Source organism: Cyprinodon tularosa, unplaced genomic scaffold (genome assembly GCF_016077235.1).
Source record: "Cyprinodon tularosa strain WSP-4 unplaced genomic scaffold, ASM1607723v1 ctg273, whole genome shotgun sequence".
Lineage (NCBI taxonomy): Eukaryota > Metazoa > Chordata > Actinopteri > Cyprinodontiformes > Cyprinodontidae > Cyprinodon > Cyprinodon tularosa.
In genome coordinates, this window is record NW_024038978.1 from 1,229,018 (window position 1) to 1,242,194 (window position 13,177).

The window sequence follows — 13,177 nt, forward strand, 5'->3', positions numbered from 1 at the left end:
ATCTAACATTTAGTGACTTTAAAAAAAACTAAATAAAAATTTGGTCAATCAGAAGGACTTTGACTGCTTTGATGCTTAAACCTAACAGAGGAAATAGCAAGCATTAAATCTAAAATAATTATTCCAAATCTTAGAAGGTTTAACTGTCCGTTTCCCTGTGGGTTTCCTTTCTGATGTTGGTTAAAAAGGTTCATAAACTATTTTCAGCAATGTTTTCCTGCAGCTGCTTCCGAAAGACAGATACTGGATAAAAGTCTGGGAGTATTCCAGCTCCCCTCCCTATCCTCTGCAGGGCCATCAGATTGGAGTTTCAATAGATCACGCAAAGCCAAGAAATAAAGGAGAACTAATGGCTACTGGTATAGATTAGATGTTATGATTAATGAATTACACCAATCAGGCATAACATTATGACCACCTGCATGATAGTGTGTTAGTCCCAATTTTGCTACCAAGTCAAACCAGACCTTAGTAAAATTTCAAAACAAGCATAAAAGCATTTAGATTTATCATACCCAGACATCTATATGACATTTAAATTTCTATATATGATGCACAGTAAATGCAGAAAGTGTTCTCCTTCATGCTTATAACTGAGGAACAGGATATACTTAAGTGTACTGGAGGGAAATTAGCTTATATTAGTCATAACATACCTCTATTCCCAAACTATACTATCACCAGAAAAGTTTCAGCCTCCAGTATTCCCATTTACTACCATTTCTTCTCAAGGAAAGTTTCCCACCTTGAAATTGCAATTGAAATCTCCCCACAGACATCAGGGATTGGTTTCTATGAAATATTGCACATGGTGGCAAATATTCTGAGGAAGGTCTATCACTGTATACGGCAACCAGGTAGATGACAAGATGTAAGGGTCCCCACAGAACACTGACCCTAATCATCACGCCACCTCCTGTATTCCATCCTGGTGCCAGGGAAGGGCAATGGTAGAGGGTTGTGGGCCCTCAGACCCCCCTGTGGCTCTGAATTTCCACTGGGAACCAGCTGCAGTACGCTATGCATTTTCACATCTCTCTAACAGAACCTGCTATAACTTCTCCAGCTTCTCTGTCGGATCTAAACCACTCAAAACCAGCCTTCGCTTTTCCAAATGCATCACTGATCTGTTCTTTACATCACTTCTACTCTACGCCGGCGAAGGTTCTCAGTCATCCAGGGCATAGTCATTCAGGAAAATACACTTACTTTAAGAGATTTTTACTAATTCTCAGAACGTTTTTGCAGTGTGGTGTCCAAGTTTGAGGACATTTCGCTTCCCATCCAGGAGCTTTTTCAATGCAAAATTTCAGGAATAGCATTGAGTTTGAGGCGTTATACAGTAGCCCAACAAAACAAAACCAAGGCTTTGTTGGGCTATAGTATAAAACCTTGAACTCAACACTATTCCTGCTATTTCGAATTTGAAAAGTTACCTGGATGGGCCGCAAAACTTCTTCAAATTTGGAAGCCAAGTCAAGTGGATTGTTTTTGGAATGACTTCTGCTATATATTTACCCCTGCAGAGCAGAAATGCCTGACTGGAGCTGAAAGTTTTTGGCATCACTATCTGAGCACTATTCCCTCAACCTAACTCAGCCAGGTCCTTATAGTATAACACAAAATAAACCATAATACACTGATATTTATAGGTAGTTAGACATTAATATATAAAAAAGGACAAATATCTGCCGAATCCGATGCCAAAAGCAATTTTTTATGCCTCCCTGTTATGCACACAGTTTTAGTTTCATTCATCCATCCAGAGAAATGTGGATTAATTGATTGGATGTTTTCCCTTTCAGCTACATCAGTGAATATCCTCCTTCAAAAGCAGCAAAACCAAATTTGGAAATTTGTCAGAAATCTGAGAAAAAAGCCAGAATTCTAACTTTTTTGTCATATTGTAGTGAGATAAAATGTAAAAATCATTCAACTTTTTATTTTTTTTTTAGTCGCCCTAATCCTCTTCTGTATGCTTGAATAGTAAATCTGCAACTTTTTCCCTAATTCTAGTCTGTGTGCTCACAGAGTGAACTTTCACCACATCTCCTTCCTAGAATGCCACAGCTCTGTGGTGCAGTATCATAAAATAGATCAGGACTTTAAAACATGATCCCTGCAGCTACAGGAAAAAGGGTTGAATCTTCCCAGGCAATAATGAGAGTGGGTGTTAAGGCTGCATGCAGCTTCCTGTTGTAGAGTGATTGAATGGTTACATGCTCGGTTAGACCTGCCTCAGCTGTATAATTGGTGGGAGGGAATAAAAGAAAATAAAATGCATGACTTGTATTTATTCCTGAAGGGAACATATAAGCGCAGGCAACTTTCTGAAGGTGTTTGCTTTGCAGGAAGCGCCTCAGAGAGGCTGCTCCCGGTGCGCAGGTGTCTCTTTCAGAGTCTTACCTTGCAGTAATAGGTGTTCAGCACCGGGTTCACGTCGTATATTTCTTCCACGGTTCCGGTCAGGACAACGTTGGCTTCCTCCTCCCTGTCCTCCAGCTCTTTCTCCGGGCAGCTGGCGGCGCAGGGGGACCACAGGGGCCCCAGGAGGAGCCCCGCCAGGAGCAGCGCTGCGCGGCCGACCCGGAGTGTCCGCAGCGGAGCCATGAGCGCAACAAGGATCCAAACTGGAGAAAAGTTTACTTTGTTCTTCTTGGATTGAGCCGGAGCGGCCGGTGCGCTCAGGGAGAAACTCCACAGGGATCTCTGAGGGGAAACGCTGCAGCGGCTCCTCTTGTTTCCAGCGTCTGATTCACCTTGCAGGTCTGCCGGTCGCTTCTGCAGCCCGGGTTCAGTGTCCCTCTCTGTCGCCGCCGGCTGGGAGTCCAGGAGAGGAAGAGGAGGAGGAGGAAGGGGCAGGGATCTCTCTTTCTTTCTTTCTCTCTCTCTCTCTCTCTCCAGGAATGCAGCTCTTCCTCTGCTTTCCTTTTTTCTCCCACACACACTCACTCTGTCACACACTTCCTGAGGATTTCCATGCAATCTGAATTGTTAGTGAGGTGAGGAGGGTGATGATGGTGGGATGCCAGCTCACAGTGACTATCCAACGCCGCCCCCACTCGGGCAGACAGTGTGTTTACCTTTAATCACTAATCACAGTGATTAAAGGGAAAGACCCCCCCACCATGAGCCCACCACCACCATGTCTACACATGACTTCCAGGATGCAACCTCTGTTTTAATTTTTGTTTTTTTCAATGTGGATTTTTTTCACTATATGGAGGAAGATGGGTACAGTTTTTTTTTTTTTTTTTTGCAGTCTGTTTTGCAGCAATTAGGTTCTGATGTCAGCCTCTGGTCAGTATGGAGTTTCTGGTCCCAGGACATGTGGACAAGCAACATGGGTTGCTTTGTCCTCAAGGCACCATGGGGGGTAGGACAGCATGCCTGGGGGAGTGTCTTGTTATACTCTCTTAAAGAGAGAGGGGTATGCAGTACTTGGAGAAGAGAGTCCTCATGGCCAACTGTGGAGCAAACCTGCATCATCTACCCCAATGAACATGGTTAAGAAAAAAACATGGACATTGGTCCTCAGTGTCCAAAATTATTATCATGGGTTATAGCCCAATACTTTCAGGAGGAACCCCCGAGCAGTGGCTCTAATCTTCCAGGATTTAAAGCACATCGGTTGAGCATTAGGGTTACTTTTCACAACTATTGTGAATCACGAACAAAATATTGTTAAAAAGCAGTTTTGTTTTATGCTGTTTTCAGTAATGCCCCAAAATTTTGAAATGCTCTGTAATGTGTTTTAAAAATAGAGTTAGAAGTTTCTGCCTTTTTTCCTTCTTTATCTTAATTAAAGAATTCAATTCAGTGTTGAACTTAGTTTAATATATTCAATGTGGTCCAGAGACCTTAAAAACTCTTAAATGGCTCTTTAACTAGAGTGAGATAACCCAGATTTGAAAGTGGCAGACCCTAAAGAGGACAGCAGGTTAGAGAGGAGCCAAGATGTCTGAGAACAAAGCAAACCTCTGGCACTTTAAAAATGTCTGATTTTTAAAATACTTAGCTCTGAATTAATTACATTTTATAAACCTTTAAACAGGCAGCCTGTGCTTTTATAATAACAGGAATCAGTGGTTGGAGGCAGTGCTCCCCCAATCATGTTCCTATAGTGAACAAAAAGTGAGAAATTACCTGACCAAGCCTTCTTTAGTGTTGGACCTTCAAGCCTCTGGGTGCAACATTTCCCATATGGAAAAGAAACATAAAAAACTTATAAAATATTTGTGTCACCATTAGTTTGCTTCATGTATTGTGCATCATATAAGACTTATATGATTTACTCTTGAAAGTGGCCACTTTTGCATTTCTTTCATACATGATAATAAAAAGGATAAGATAAGGATCACATCAAAACTATTTATGTGGTATATAAGGAAAGTACATTTCAATATATATTTTCCATAGATGTCCCATATAATTTATTCACTTTTTCACTGTATGACTGTGAAAAAAACATAGACTTTACATATATGAACAACTGCTGTTGTATATAGGTTTTCTGTATGTAAAATAAATGCACTTTGCAGGTTCATTATCCCTTTTTTTGTATGTTTTTTATAAGTATATTATATGTAATTTAACAAAAACATATAGGAATTTGTGCCATTACATGTCTTATTTTTTGTATGTTAAGGCAATACAATATCATGGTCAACTATTTTTTATTTATATTTTTCCTGTAAGTATTTTTAAAACTTAACTTGTAAAAACACATATGTTTGATTCATAATTTTATACAGATTCAAATTACTACTTTAAGAAACAAATTAACACATAAATTTGTCCCTCTCCAACTGTAGATGTACTAAAGTGAATTACACACTAGCAGTTCATAGACTACCCAGTTTGCTTACAGAACAACTACTTCATAGCATTATTTACAGCTCTGCAGTCTATAAATGCCTCTCAACAACTTCATCTGTAATACTGAAGAAAACATGAATGCCGAGCAAACTTTAAATTTTATTACCTCCATTTGCAGTGAACTGACATTACAGTGGAATACTGATCTCAAAACATTTTGCCTTATTTGAACTCTTTCGTGAAAACAGCAAACAAGATGGCATAGTTTTTAGGTGCAATAGCTACCATACAGAACTTTCAAGTATCAACTTGGGCAAAACAAAGGATTGATAAAAACCTGCCCACTTACAGTATGACAATCTATATCCTCACACAAAGTGTGACAAACAAGCCATCTAAGGGGATTCTGGGACAGAGACATTTTTACTTTTGGCTCGGAGTTCTGTGATCTTGGCATTGATTGCGACACCAATGCTGGAGGGTTTGGTCCCAGGCCACTTCTCAAGAGTTGCACCTAAACATGTGAAAAAATAAGAAGGAGCGGAGGGGTTAAAGTACAATTTAATAATGTGAAAGAAATCAATAAATTGCTATATATATATATATATATATATATATATATTAACTAAGACCCTCGATTTTTTATCAGTTAAAAAACCGGGAACCAGCTCTCCAGTAACGTGGTGCTAAGCTGGTAGCGGGAGACACTCGCCTGGACATCTCACTGCCATCCTTAAAGAGGCCCGCCCCTCTTCAGCTAGCGTGACCTCAGGGAAACAACCAGCCCTGGGCCTAACGTTCTAGCCACCTGTATCGTCGGCAGCTGTCTCCCTAAACGTCTTATGCACTTGTTTCAATCCAGGTAGCTTTAATACTCAGGACAATTGAGTATTGGGGCATGTTTATTAGGCCAGAATCAACTTATGAGGCTACTGAAAGATGTTTGTTCAATGTGACCACAAGCTGAGAACAATATATATATGACTAAATAATTCTTCTTGCAGGTTATATTTATTAAAGCTTTGGCAGGGGAAAAAACGGGTCAAATACAGCTCAGCTTGATCAAAAATATGATTAGACGGATGATTTGGAAGTCATTTGGTTAAAAGACATAATATGGGATTTGAGCTAATCTCTGATGTTAAAAACTCTCCAAAAAATACACACACATATGCATATATATATATATATATCTCAAAGCCAGCAGAGAAATTTGTAGCCTATAACAGCATGCCATGAGAAGACCAATAATATACAGTAATCATCAAAATTATTCATACCCTCCAATTAAAGGAGGAAAAAAAATCAGTTGTCAGTGAAATAATTTTAAGTCATAATACAATTAAAAAAATCATAAAAATCATGAAATTGATTTTTAATTGTGGTTCAAATTAAATATTAAAAAAGGAAAAAGAAGTAAACAAGCATCATGGGGCACCTGAAGTAAAATTTTGTTGAGCAACTCTTCGAGACAATCACTGCAATCAGGTGTTTCTGTAACGTCCAATCAGGCGCCTGCACCTGCTGACAGGTATTTTGACCCTCTTTACAACTGCAAGGTGCTCTAATTGGTGTGGAACAGCTTTGTTTGTCTGTTTTTTAAAAACCACAATTCGAAATCAATGTTTAATTTTACTACACTATATTTTTTTCTATTACTTTTTAGTTATTTTAATTACTACTGTGAATTTAACATTTTCTGTAAATTTTAGGGTATGAATAATTTATAAGACAACTGTACCTGAATATAATACAGCATATTATAAACTGAAGAACAGACAAACCTCTGTAAATCAGGCTCATCAATTTGGAAGAGGCATTTCTTCATTAATAATAATTAGGGCTGTCAAAAAATGAATCCCGATTAATCACATTGCTTTTATCACTTTTAGAACACATATAGGATTAAAGGTGTCTCAGTAGGAATTCTGCATTTCTCTTTAGTAGACTACACTACTGAAACCCTGTCCTTCCACGTCTCCCTAAAGTCCTCCAGGTGGAGGCAGTTTTGTCCAGAATGCTGCTGCTACCGTCCACATAGGCTGACTTCACAACTGTATTAGCGTGAAGCTGAAATTCAGCTCTGAATCCTGGACTACTCTCAGATTTATGGTTTGGTATTAGCCTTCAAATTGTGAAACAAAAATTAATGTTTCTTTGCATATAGAAGTACTAAATAATAGAACAATCTCTTGTTTGACAAAATGATTAATTTGTTGACAGCCCTAATAATAATACAATGTGGAAATGTTAAGTAGATACAGTTGTCCCCAAAATTATTCATACCCTCCAATTGAAGAAAGGAAAAAAAAGCTGTGAGCAAAATAAAATGAAACTGACAAAAGTAATTAAAAAAAATTCTGTAAAAATCATGAAATTTATGTTGAATTGTGATTCATAAGAAATATTAAAAACAAACCCACAAAAACACTTGTCTGTAATCTGTAAATAAAAAAAATTACGGCTCAAAATACATCTATACATCAAGCTAAAAACTTACTGTAGATTGCCTCCAATTTATTTTTGTCCAGAGGTAAACGTGCATCCCCTCTGCCTCGTTTTCCCCCTCGAAGGTTGCTCACCAGCAGTGTCTCTGTTGGGAATACTGCTGTGAGCAGATGCCTCACAAAGACTGTAGCAGAATTTGCATTAATAGCATAGGCCCACGCCAGTTTCTCGATCATGACTCCTGTCCCAGGATGGATCTCCACCTGATCTAACAAAGGAATATAGTGACAATTTAGGACCAGTATCAGACAATTCAAGCAACACTACATAACTTTCAGCTTAAAACTCTGTTTATGACTACCGGTAATTTTGATGGCGCTGTGACATTTATATACATTGCAATGTCCTAAGGCTAACAGAAAGCACTTCACTACTTTTTCTTTTGTTGTGGTGCATCACTTGTGACCTGTGCTGGTGTGTGACATCACAGCATAGCTAATTCAGCAAAGAAACCAAAGAGGACATCAGATAAAGAGATGAAATACAGTGAGGTGAGACAAGAGTCAACATTAAACTGACTTTTACTGACTAGAAGAGATCTCAAAGAGACAGGATGCAAATGTTGGATTAGTAAATCTTTGGGGGTTGGGAGGAGATCTCTCAAAGGCTGTAATGCAGTAAAAGCTAATTAAATCTGTCACATGTACAGTACCAGTAAGTATGGACATGTTTCCCCATTAAATCTAATGAGAAAGTGTGTCCAAGCATTTGACTGGTCCTGCATCAATTAAAAATGTTCCTGATAGACAGTAGATCCAGTTTATGCACCTTATTTATCCTTTAAAAATACCTTTGACGACTGGGACTCTCTTGTAGATGGAGTGACAGACTCTGATGAGACGGACGGAGCAGATTCGGGAATGGGCATCTGTGAATCATCAGGCGATGAACCCGGCCTGGACTGTGTAGAACTCTGGGGGAGCTCAAAACTTGATCTCTTAAGAGGTTCAGCTAAACCAATCACATTTTTCATAGTCTTCATGAGTTCGGGCACATCTGTACACAGTAAAACAGAGATGAAAGGTGTTACACTCATTGTTTAAACAAGTGACCTCTTAAAGTATATTAGTTTTGTAATTTTTTTAAGAGTGATACCTTCTACAAGCAACTCCCTCAGTTTGGCATTCTCTTCTTTCAGGTCTTGGATCTCTCGCTTAAGTTCAACCACAGTCTTTTTTGGACTTTGGTCACAGTCAGTGACTGAAAGCGGTGAATGACTGTACATTGCAAGGAATTCCTCTGCAGGGTCTTTCCTTGTGAGAGCCTTTGACTTCTGGACATACAAAGAAATTAAGAGAAAGTAACTGACATGATAAGACAAAGAAAAAGCTGATAGTGGAGTTTAGAATCTGAGGTGTAGAGACAACAGATACAATATCTGTGCCCCTAAGTCAGCATACTTTAAAAAGCTGATTTGACAAGCACAAACATCACGGCTTGTTCCAAAGTTCAAACTACTTGGAAGGCAGTTCAAAATTTCAATTAACTTTTTTCACAATTTAGATGGCTACATCTGATTAATCATTTATCCTTTAACATATAACATAATTCACTGCATGCAGATGACAACTGTGTGCAAGATAGCAGGACCATTAGAGTAGGTTTGTAAAGGTAAAACTGAGTTTCGGCTCTCAAATGATATCAGTGGTCTGAAAAAATTATGTGTACAATTAACTTTTCTAGTAACAGAGAACCTTAGGCACTATAGTCATTGGTAGGGACAAGTGTGCAATGTACAGACAGGGGTGTATAAACAGTAAATGCCCTTTGGAGGCTAGGTCAGCCCAGTTGAAATGGCTGTAGCCTGCATAGACCCCATCCAATGGTCAACATGGACTGCAGACTTCGTTGGCTGGCTTCTTTGAAGTCCATTTCCAATACTCTGTGATGCAGTTGGTATCAAGAATCTTCATGGATTTGTTTTTAATGCTAAAATAGCAGAAGATATAATACAACAGTGTCATCACCACATTAAAGGTCAAAGTTAATTGATGTTACCTTGACTTGCAAAGGCTGCGACAGAATCTGAGTGTCATCTGGATCTGAGTCATCAGAATCATCCTGATAGTTTTTAGGGTGGACTGGTGCCCTCTTGGTCAGGTCTGCTGGTTCATTTTCCCTCAGTAATGCATTACGTTTACGAGCTGCCTCAAAACGAGTAGCTAGAGAACAAAAAGAGGAAACAAACAAAATTACAAAATAATAATCTGCTTATTACTCCAGAACACTTTTTGTATTACCAGTAGGGCTGGGCGATAATTCAATAACGATATATATCGATCGATAGACGTGTGGCGCAATAGAAAAAAAATAGTGTCGATAAAAGTTCGATAAACAAACGCAGTTTTCCTTCCTTCTCATTGTAGCCTAGCATGTATGTTTATGCTAGTCGCTACTTCCTCCCAGCCAATCACAATGGCGGACCCAGGCATGCCGTCACCAAGCGCCGCCCTCTCAAACCACAACACAGAGCACATGAAGATGTCGCAGCAAGGAGAGGCGGAGGAAATTGTTTCAAAGAAGGGTTTTTGTAGTTCGGCAGTCTGGCAGTATTTCGGTTATGGCAAGTCGGACAAAAAACAAACCACAGTCATCTGTAAAATGTGTAGGGAACCAGTGAAAACGAAGTCTGATAACACAACCAACTTTTTTTTTTTATCATCTCAGCCGCTCACACCCGCAGGAGTACGAGCTGTGTAATCCCCGGCGCTCAGGTTAAAGCAGGAAACTAAGCTGAACCATAACGAGGTGCCAGCAGCACCTCTAGAAGAATAGGGGTGAGAAAAAATACCCCATAGAAAAGCTAGGCTAAAGGGTGAGTTGATTTGGGTTTTTGTTCTTGTTGAGTGGAGTTTACATGGTAGCCTAGTCCTACAATCTTTTAATTACCACAAGCTGGTGGTGTACTATTCCCACCCAAATAGGGTATTCTATTTATTTATTTGTTATATTTATTTTGGTCACTTTTCTGGTCACTTTAGTTTATTCTTTGTCAGTATTTAATAACATAACTCAGGTCTCTTAAGTTATTTTTCTTTAAAACAATTCTGTTATGGTTAAAAAAGTTGGTTAAATAAATATTTTATTGGAAGTCGGTGTTTGTGCTCTTTATTAAAATTAAATCATTTAGCAATATTATAAAAAGTCCAGGCAGCGCTGCACATAAAATATGGTTTCAAATCTTTTCAATAATTATCGATATCGATTAATATGCATTTTTTTTTTATCAATAAGCTTTTTTTCTATATCGCCCAGCCCTAATTACCAGACCATGTCATGTTTTCAAGCAACTGCAGTCATGACTATCATTTCTAACTCTGACTACAAATGCAATTGTACATTGGAATGGTTCTTCTGATGTGTGAAAGAGAGAGATAACAAATTAATGTAAATCAGATCGAGAAAGAGACGGATATTTGTCTAAATGCTATGTGATAACATTTCCCATTTTAAGTATTATGCTATCACACTGTCATATTGCAATGTAGTTTTGTGTATAGTACACGTTGTGCAGTTATCAAAGTACTACTAATTCATATTTTACTTAATTTCCATTCATATAAAATTAACTAAATATAAAACCATTCAACATCTAAGAGCAATCATCTTAACAGTTGTGTGCTTTAGTTTACTTTGACATTACAATTTTATAACATTTTGAAGAGCATTAACTAAAATGGTAACAAACTGGCTTAACATTTCAAATTAAATAATCATCATGTTTACAGTACAACATATTGCAAAGTCTCAGCTACTGAGCAAAAAAAGTAAGCACGTAAAACACCAACACGCCAAATTAAGCACATTTTTAGAGAAATGTCATTAGATAGAAAGAGGACAATATCATTGTCAAAACACAGACTTACCACAGACAAAAACAACAGTGCCCATGTAGTGAGGCCACCCTCCTCGCTGTTTCTTCCCATGGCGCCATTCTACAATAGCCGAGTAGGTGGAAATGGGATTCCCATGTTGGTCCATATTGGAGTCGTCATACCTCCGTATGTTATCAGTTTTTACTTCACTAAGCTTCCCAGCATCCTCTCCCTCACTCCACCGCACAACTGCAAACTTCCTCTCCTTGTGTTCTGAAGTAATTAAGAGAACAAAAGAAGAAAGAAATGACTGATATTTATTGACGTCAGTCATTGCTTTCTCCTGGAGAAAAAAAATTATTATACCACAATGTAAAATATTTGTACGGTGTCTGGCTTACGCATATCAAGTTTGAAAATTTTCTTAACGGTCATCATCTGTTTTGATGTGGTTAGCACTCAGCTAACCACTTTTAGCAAGCCTTATATGTGTAATGCACAGACTGCAAATAACAAGTAAACTGAAAAGTACATACCTTTAACATTAGGTGCATTCCTCCGCGTAGTTTCCATCTTTTACAAGACGCACACAAGACGAAGATGCTGCATTAACAGACCAACGCACCTTACCGCTCTTCCTTAGATCACACAATCTCGCCTGACAACGTTCAAGGTCTCGCGTTGAGCTGCCAGGGCGTTGTGGGATTGCCCGCCCTACCTTACCTGTGATTGGTGTTTCCTGATGTTTGACCATACTCTTAACAAATTACGGCCCTCAGAGCTCAAAGCAAAGCAAAATAGCTTCTATAGTTTTAGCGGTTTTCCACGGAAAATAGAGTAAACTGACTACAGCAATGCCGAAAAGAAAACTCGTTACATCAGACACAACTGAAAGAGACTGGCTGCGGAAAAATGTTCCTACTCGTACCTTGACCAGATGGGAAAAAAAGTATGCGCACTGTTTTTTTCTTTTTTTCCTTTTTTTTTACGGTAATAAACTTTATTAGAAAAAGTTTTATAATACAGAAAAAGGAAAAATTTACAGTGAACAATCACCAGGGGTTTGAGCAAAAGAAAAAAAAGTAATTAAATAAAAGTAAAAATAGTAGTAACAAATAGAAGCATATAAAGGGATTATATAAATACTTTACGTTTTAGCAGCCTTTTTATTATTGGAGGAGGACAATGTAGAAAAATAAGCAGTTGCTTCCTTTAAAAAAGAAATACAGGAGGGTTTAGTCACAATGATTTTACATTTGTTGATATAAAACTTGGCCAACAGTAACAAGAAGAAATGTTCAGAAAGTTATTTTTTATATTTTGTGATTCCAAATAAAACATATTTAAAATAAAGTTCAAATTTATCATAAATATTGTCCAGAATGAAGCGACAGATACCTTGCCAAAAACGCCTGGTGTGTTCACAGGACCAAAACAAATTAGAGACAGACTCTGAGTAAATATTGCAGAAAGTACAAGTGTTAGAGAAGAAGAAGTTATGTTCATAGAATAATAATAGGAATATGATGCCTGGCTATATGCAAAAATGCTAAACTTAGAAATATTTCAACTGTCCATTGTTATTAATTTTTTCATCTTTTAGTGAATTTGTGATCTTTCCTTGATTTTATTGTTGTATTATATTGATTCTTAGTTTAATCTCTTATAGTTGTGTCAACAAAAGTAAATTCTGTAAGTGTTTTCTATGTTACTTACAATAGCTTAGCATCACTTATGTTTGTCTGACTTATATAAGTTTGATACTCAATTTTTCTTATAAGGATATTGTATGCGGAGTTACTGTCATATATTGTTCTTAGAAGTACCCAAATCATATATTTTCCCTTTTATACAATTTTTCTATAGATTTTATATCTGGTTTCACTCTCATATGCATTACATACAAGTTTCAGACAACACAAATAGAAATCTTACAAGATTTATCTATATCTTTTCCATATGGGTTGGTTGCTGATGTTATTGCTTATTCTGCTCCTCGACAAAATGACGCTCTGGGCAGGGAGTTATATCCCCCT

The 13,177-nt window shown here is 37.9% G+C and overlaps 2 protein-coding genes across 13 annotated transcripts in view; both read right to left on the bottom strand.

Moving 5' to 3' along the window:
* Positions 1–2,966, bottom strand: part of agrn (agrin) — a 454,482-nt gene extending 451,516 nt beyond the window's left edge. For 3 of the 8 annotated variants that reach the window (XM_038289889.1, XM_038289895.1, XM_038289888.1), the window contains exon 1: positions 2,407–2,815. In XM_038289889.1, coding sequence (XP_038145817.1) covers positions 2,407–2,610 — 204 coding nt within the window. In that variant the 5' untranslated portion in view covers positions 2,611–2,815. Of the gene's footprint in view, positions 1–2,406 lie in introns of all 8 variants that reach the window. The other 5 variants (XM_038289896.1, XM_038289892.1, XM_038289890.1 and 2 more) reach the window with 3 other exon arrangements.
* A 1,991-nt stretch (positions 2,967–4,957) lies between these two features.
* Positions 4,958–11,834, bottom strand: LOC119786480. Of its 5 annotated transcripts, none has more exons than XM_038289869.1 (7): positions 11,678–11,834; positions 11,193–11,414; positions 9,325–9,488; positions 8,422–8,599; positions 8,117–8,322; positions 7,401–7,529; positions 4,958–5,332 (listed from the first exon to the last, which is right to left on the bottom strand). In XM_038289869.1, exons 1-7 carry the CDS (start codon positions 11,712–11,714, stop codon positions 5,123–5,125), a joined length of 1,146 nt encoding a protein of 381 aa, XP_038145797.1. In that variant the 5' UTR covers positions 11,715–11,834; the 3' UTR covers positions 4,958–5,122. The 5 variants fall into 5 exon arrangements, 4 of the variants coding, with proteins under 4 accessions (XP_038145797.1, XP_038145795.1, XP_038145796.1 ...); XM_038289867.1 differs by having other exon boundaries at positions 11,193–11,484; positions 11,678–11,818; XM_038289868.1 differs by having other exon boundaries at positions 7,319–7,529; positions 11,193–11,484; positions 11,678–11,818.
* Between the last annotated feature and the right edge of the window lie 1,343 nt (positions 11,835–13,177).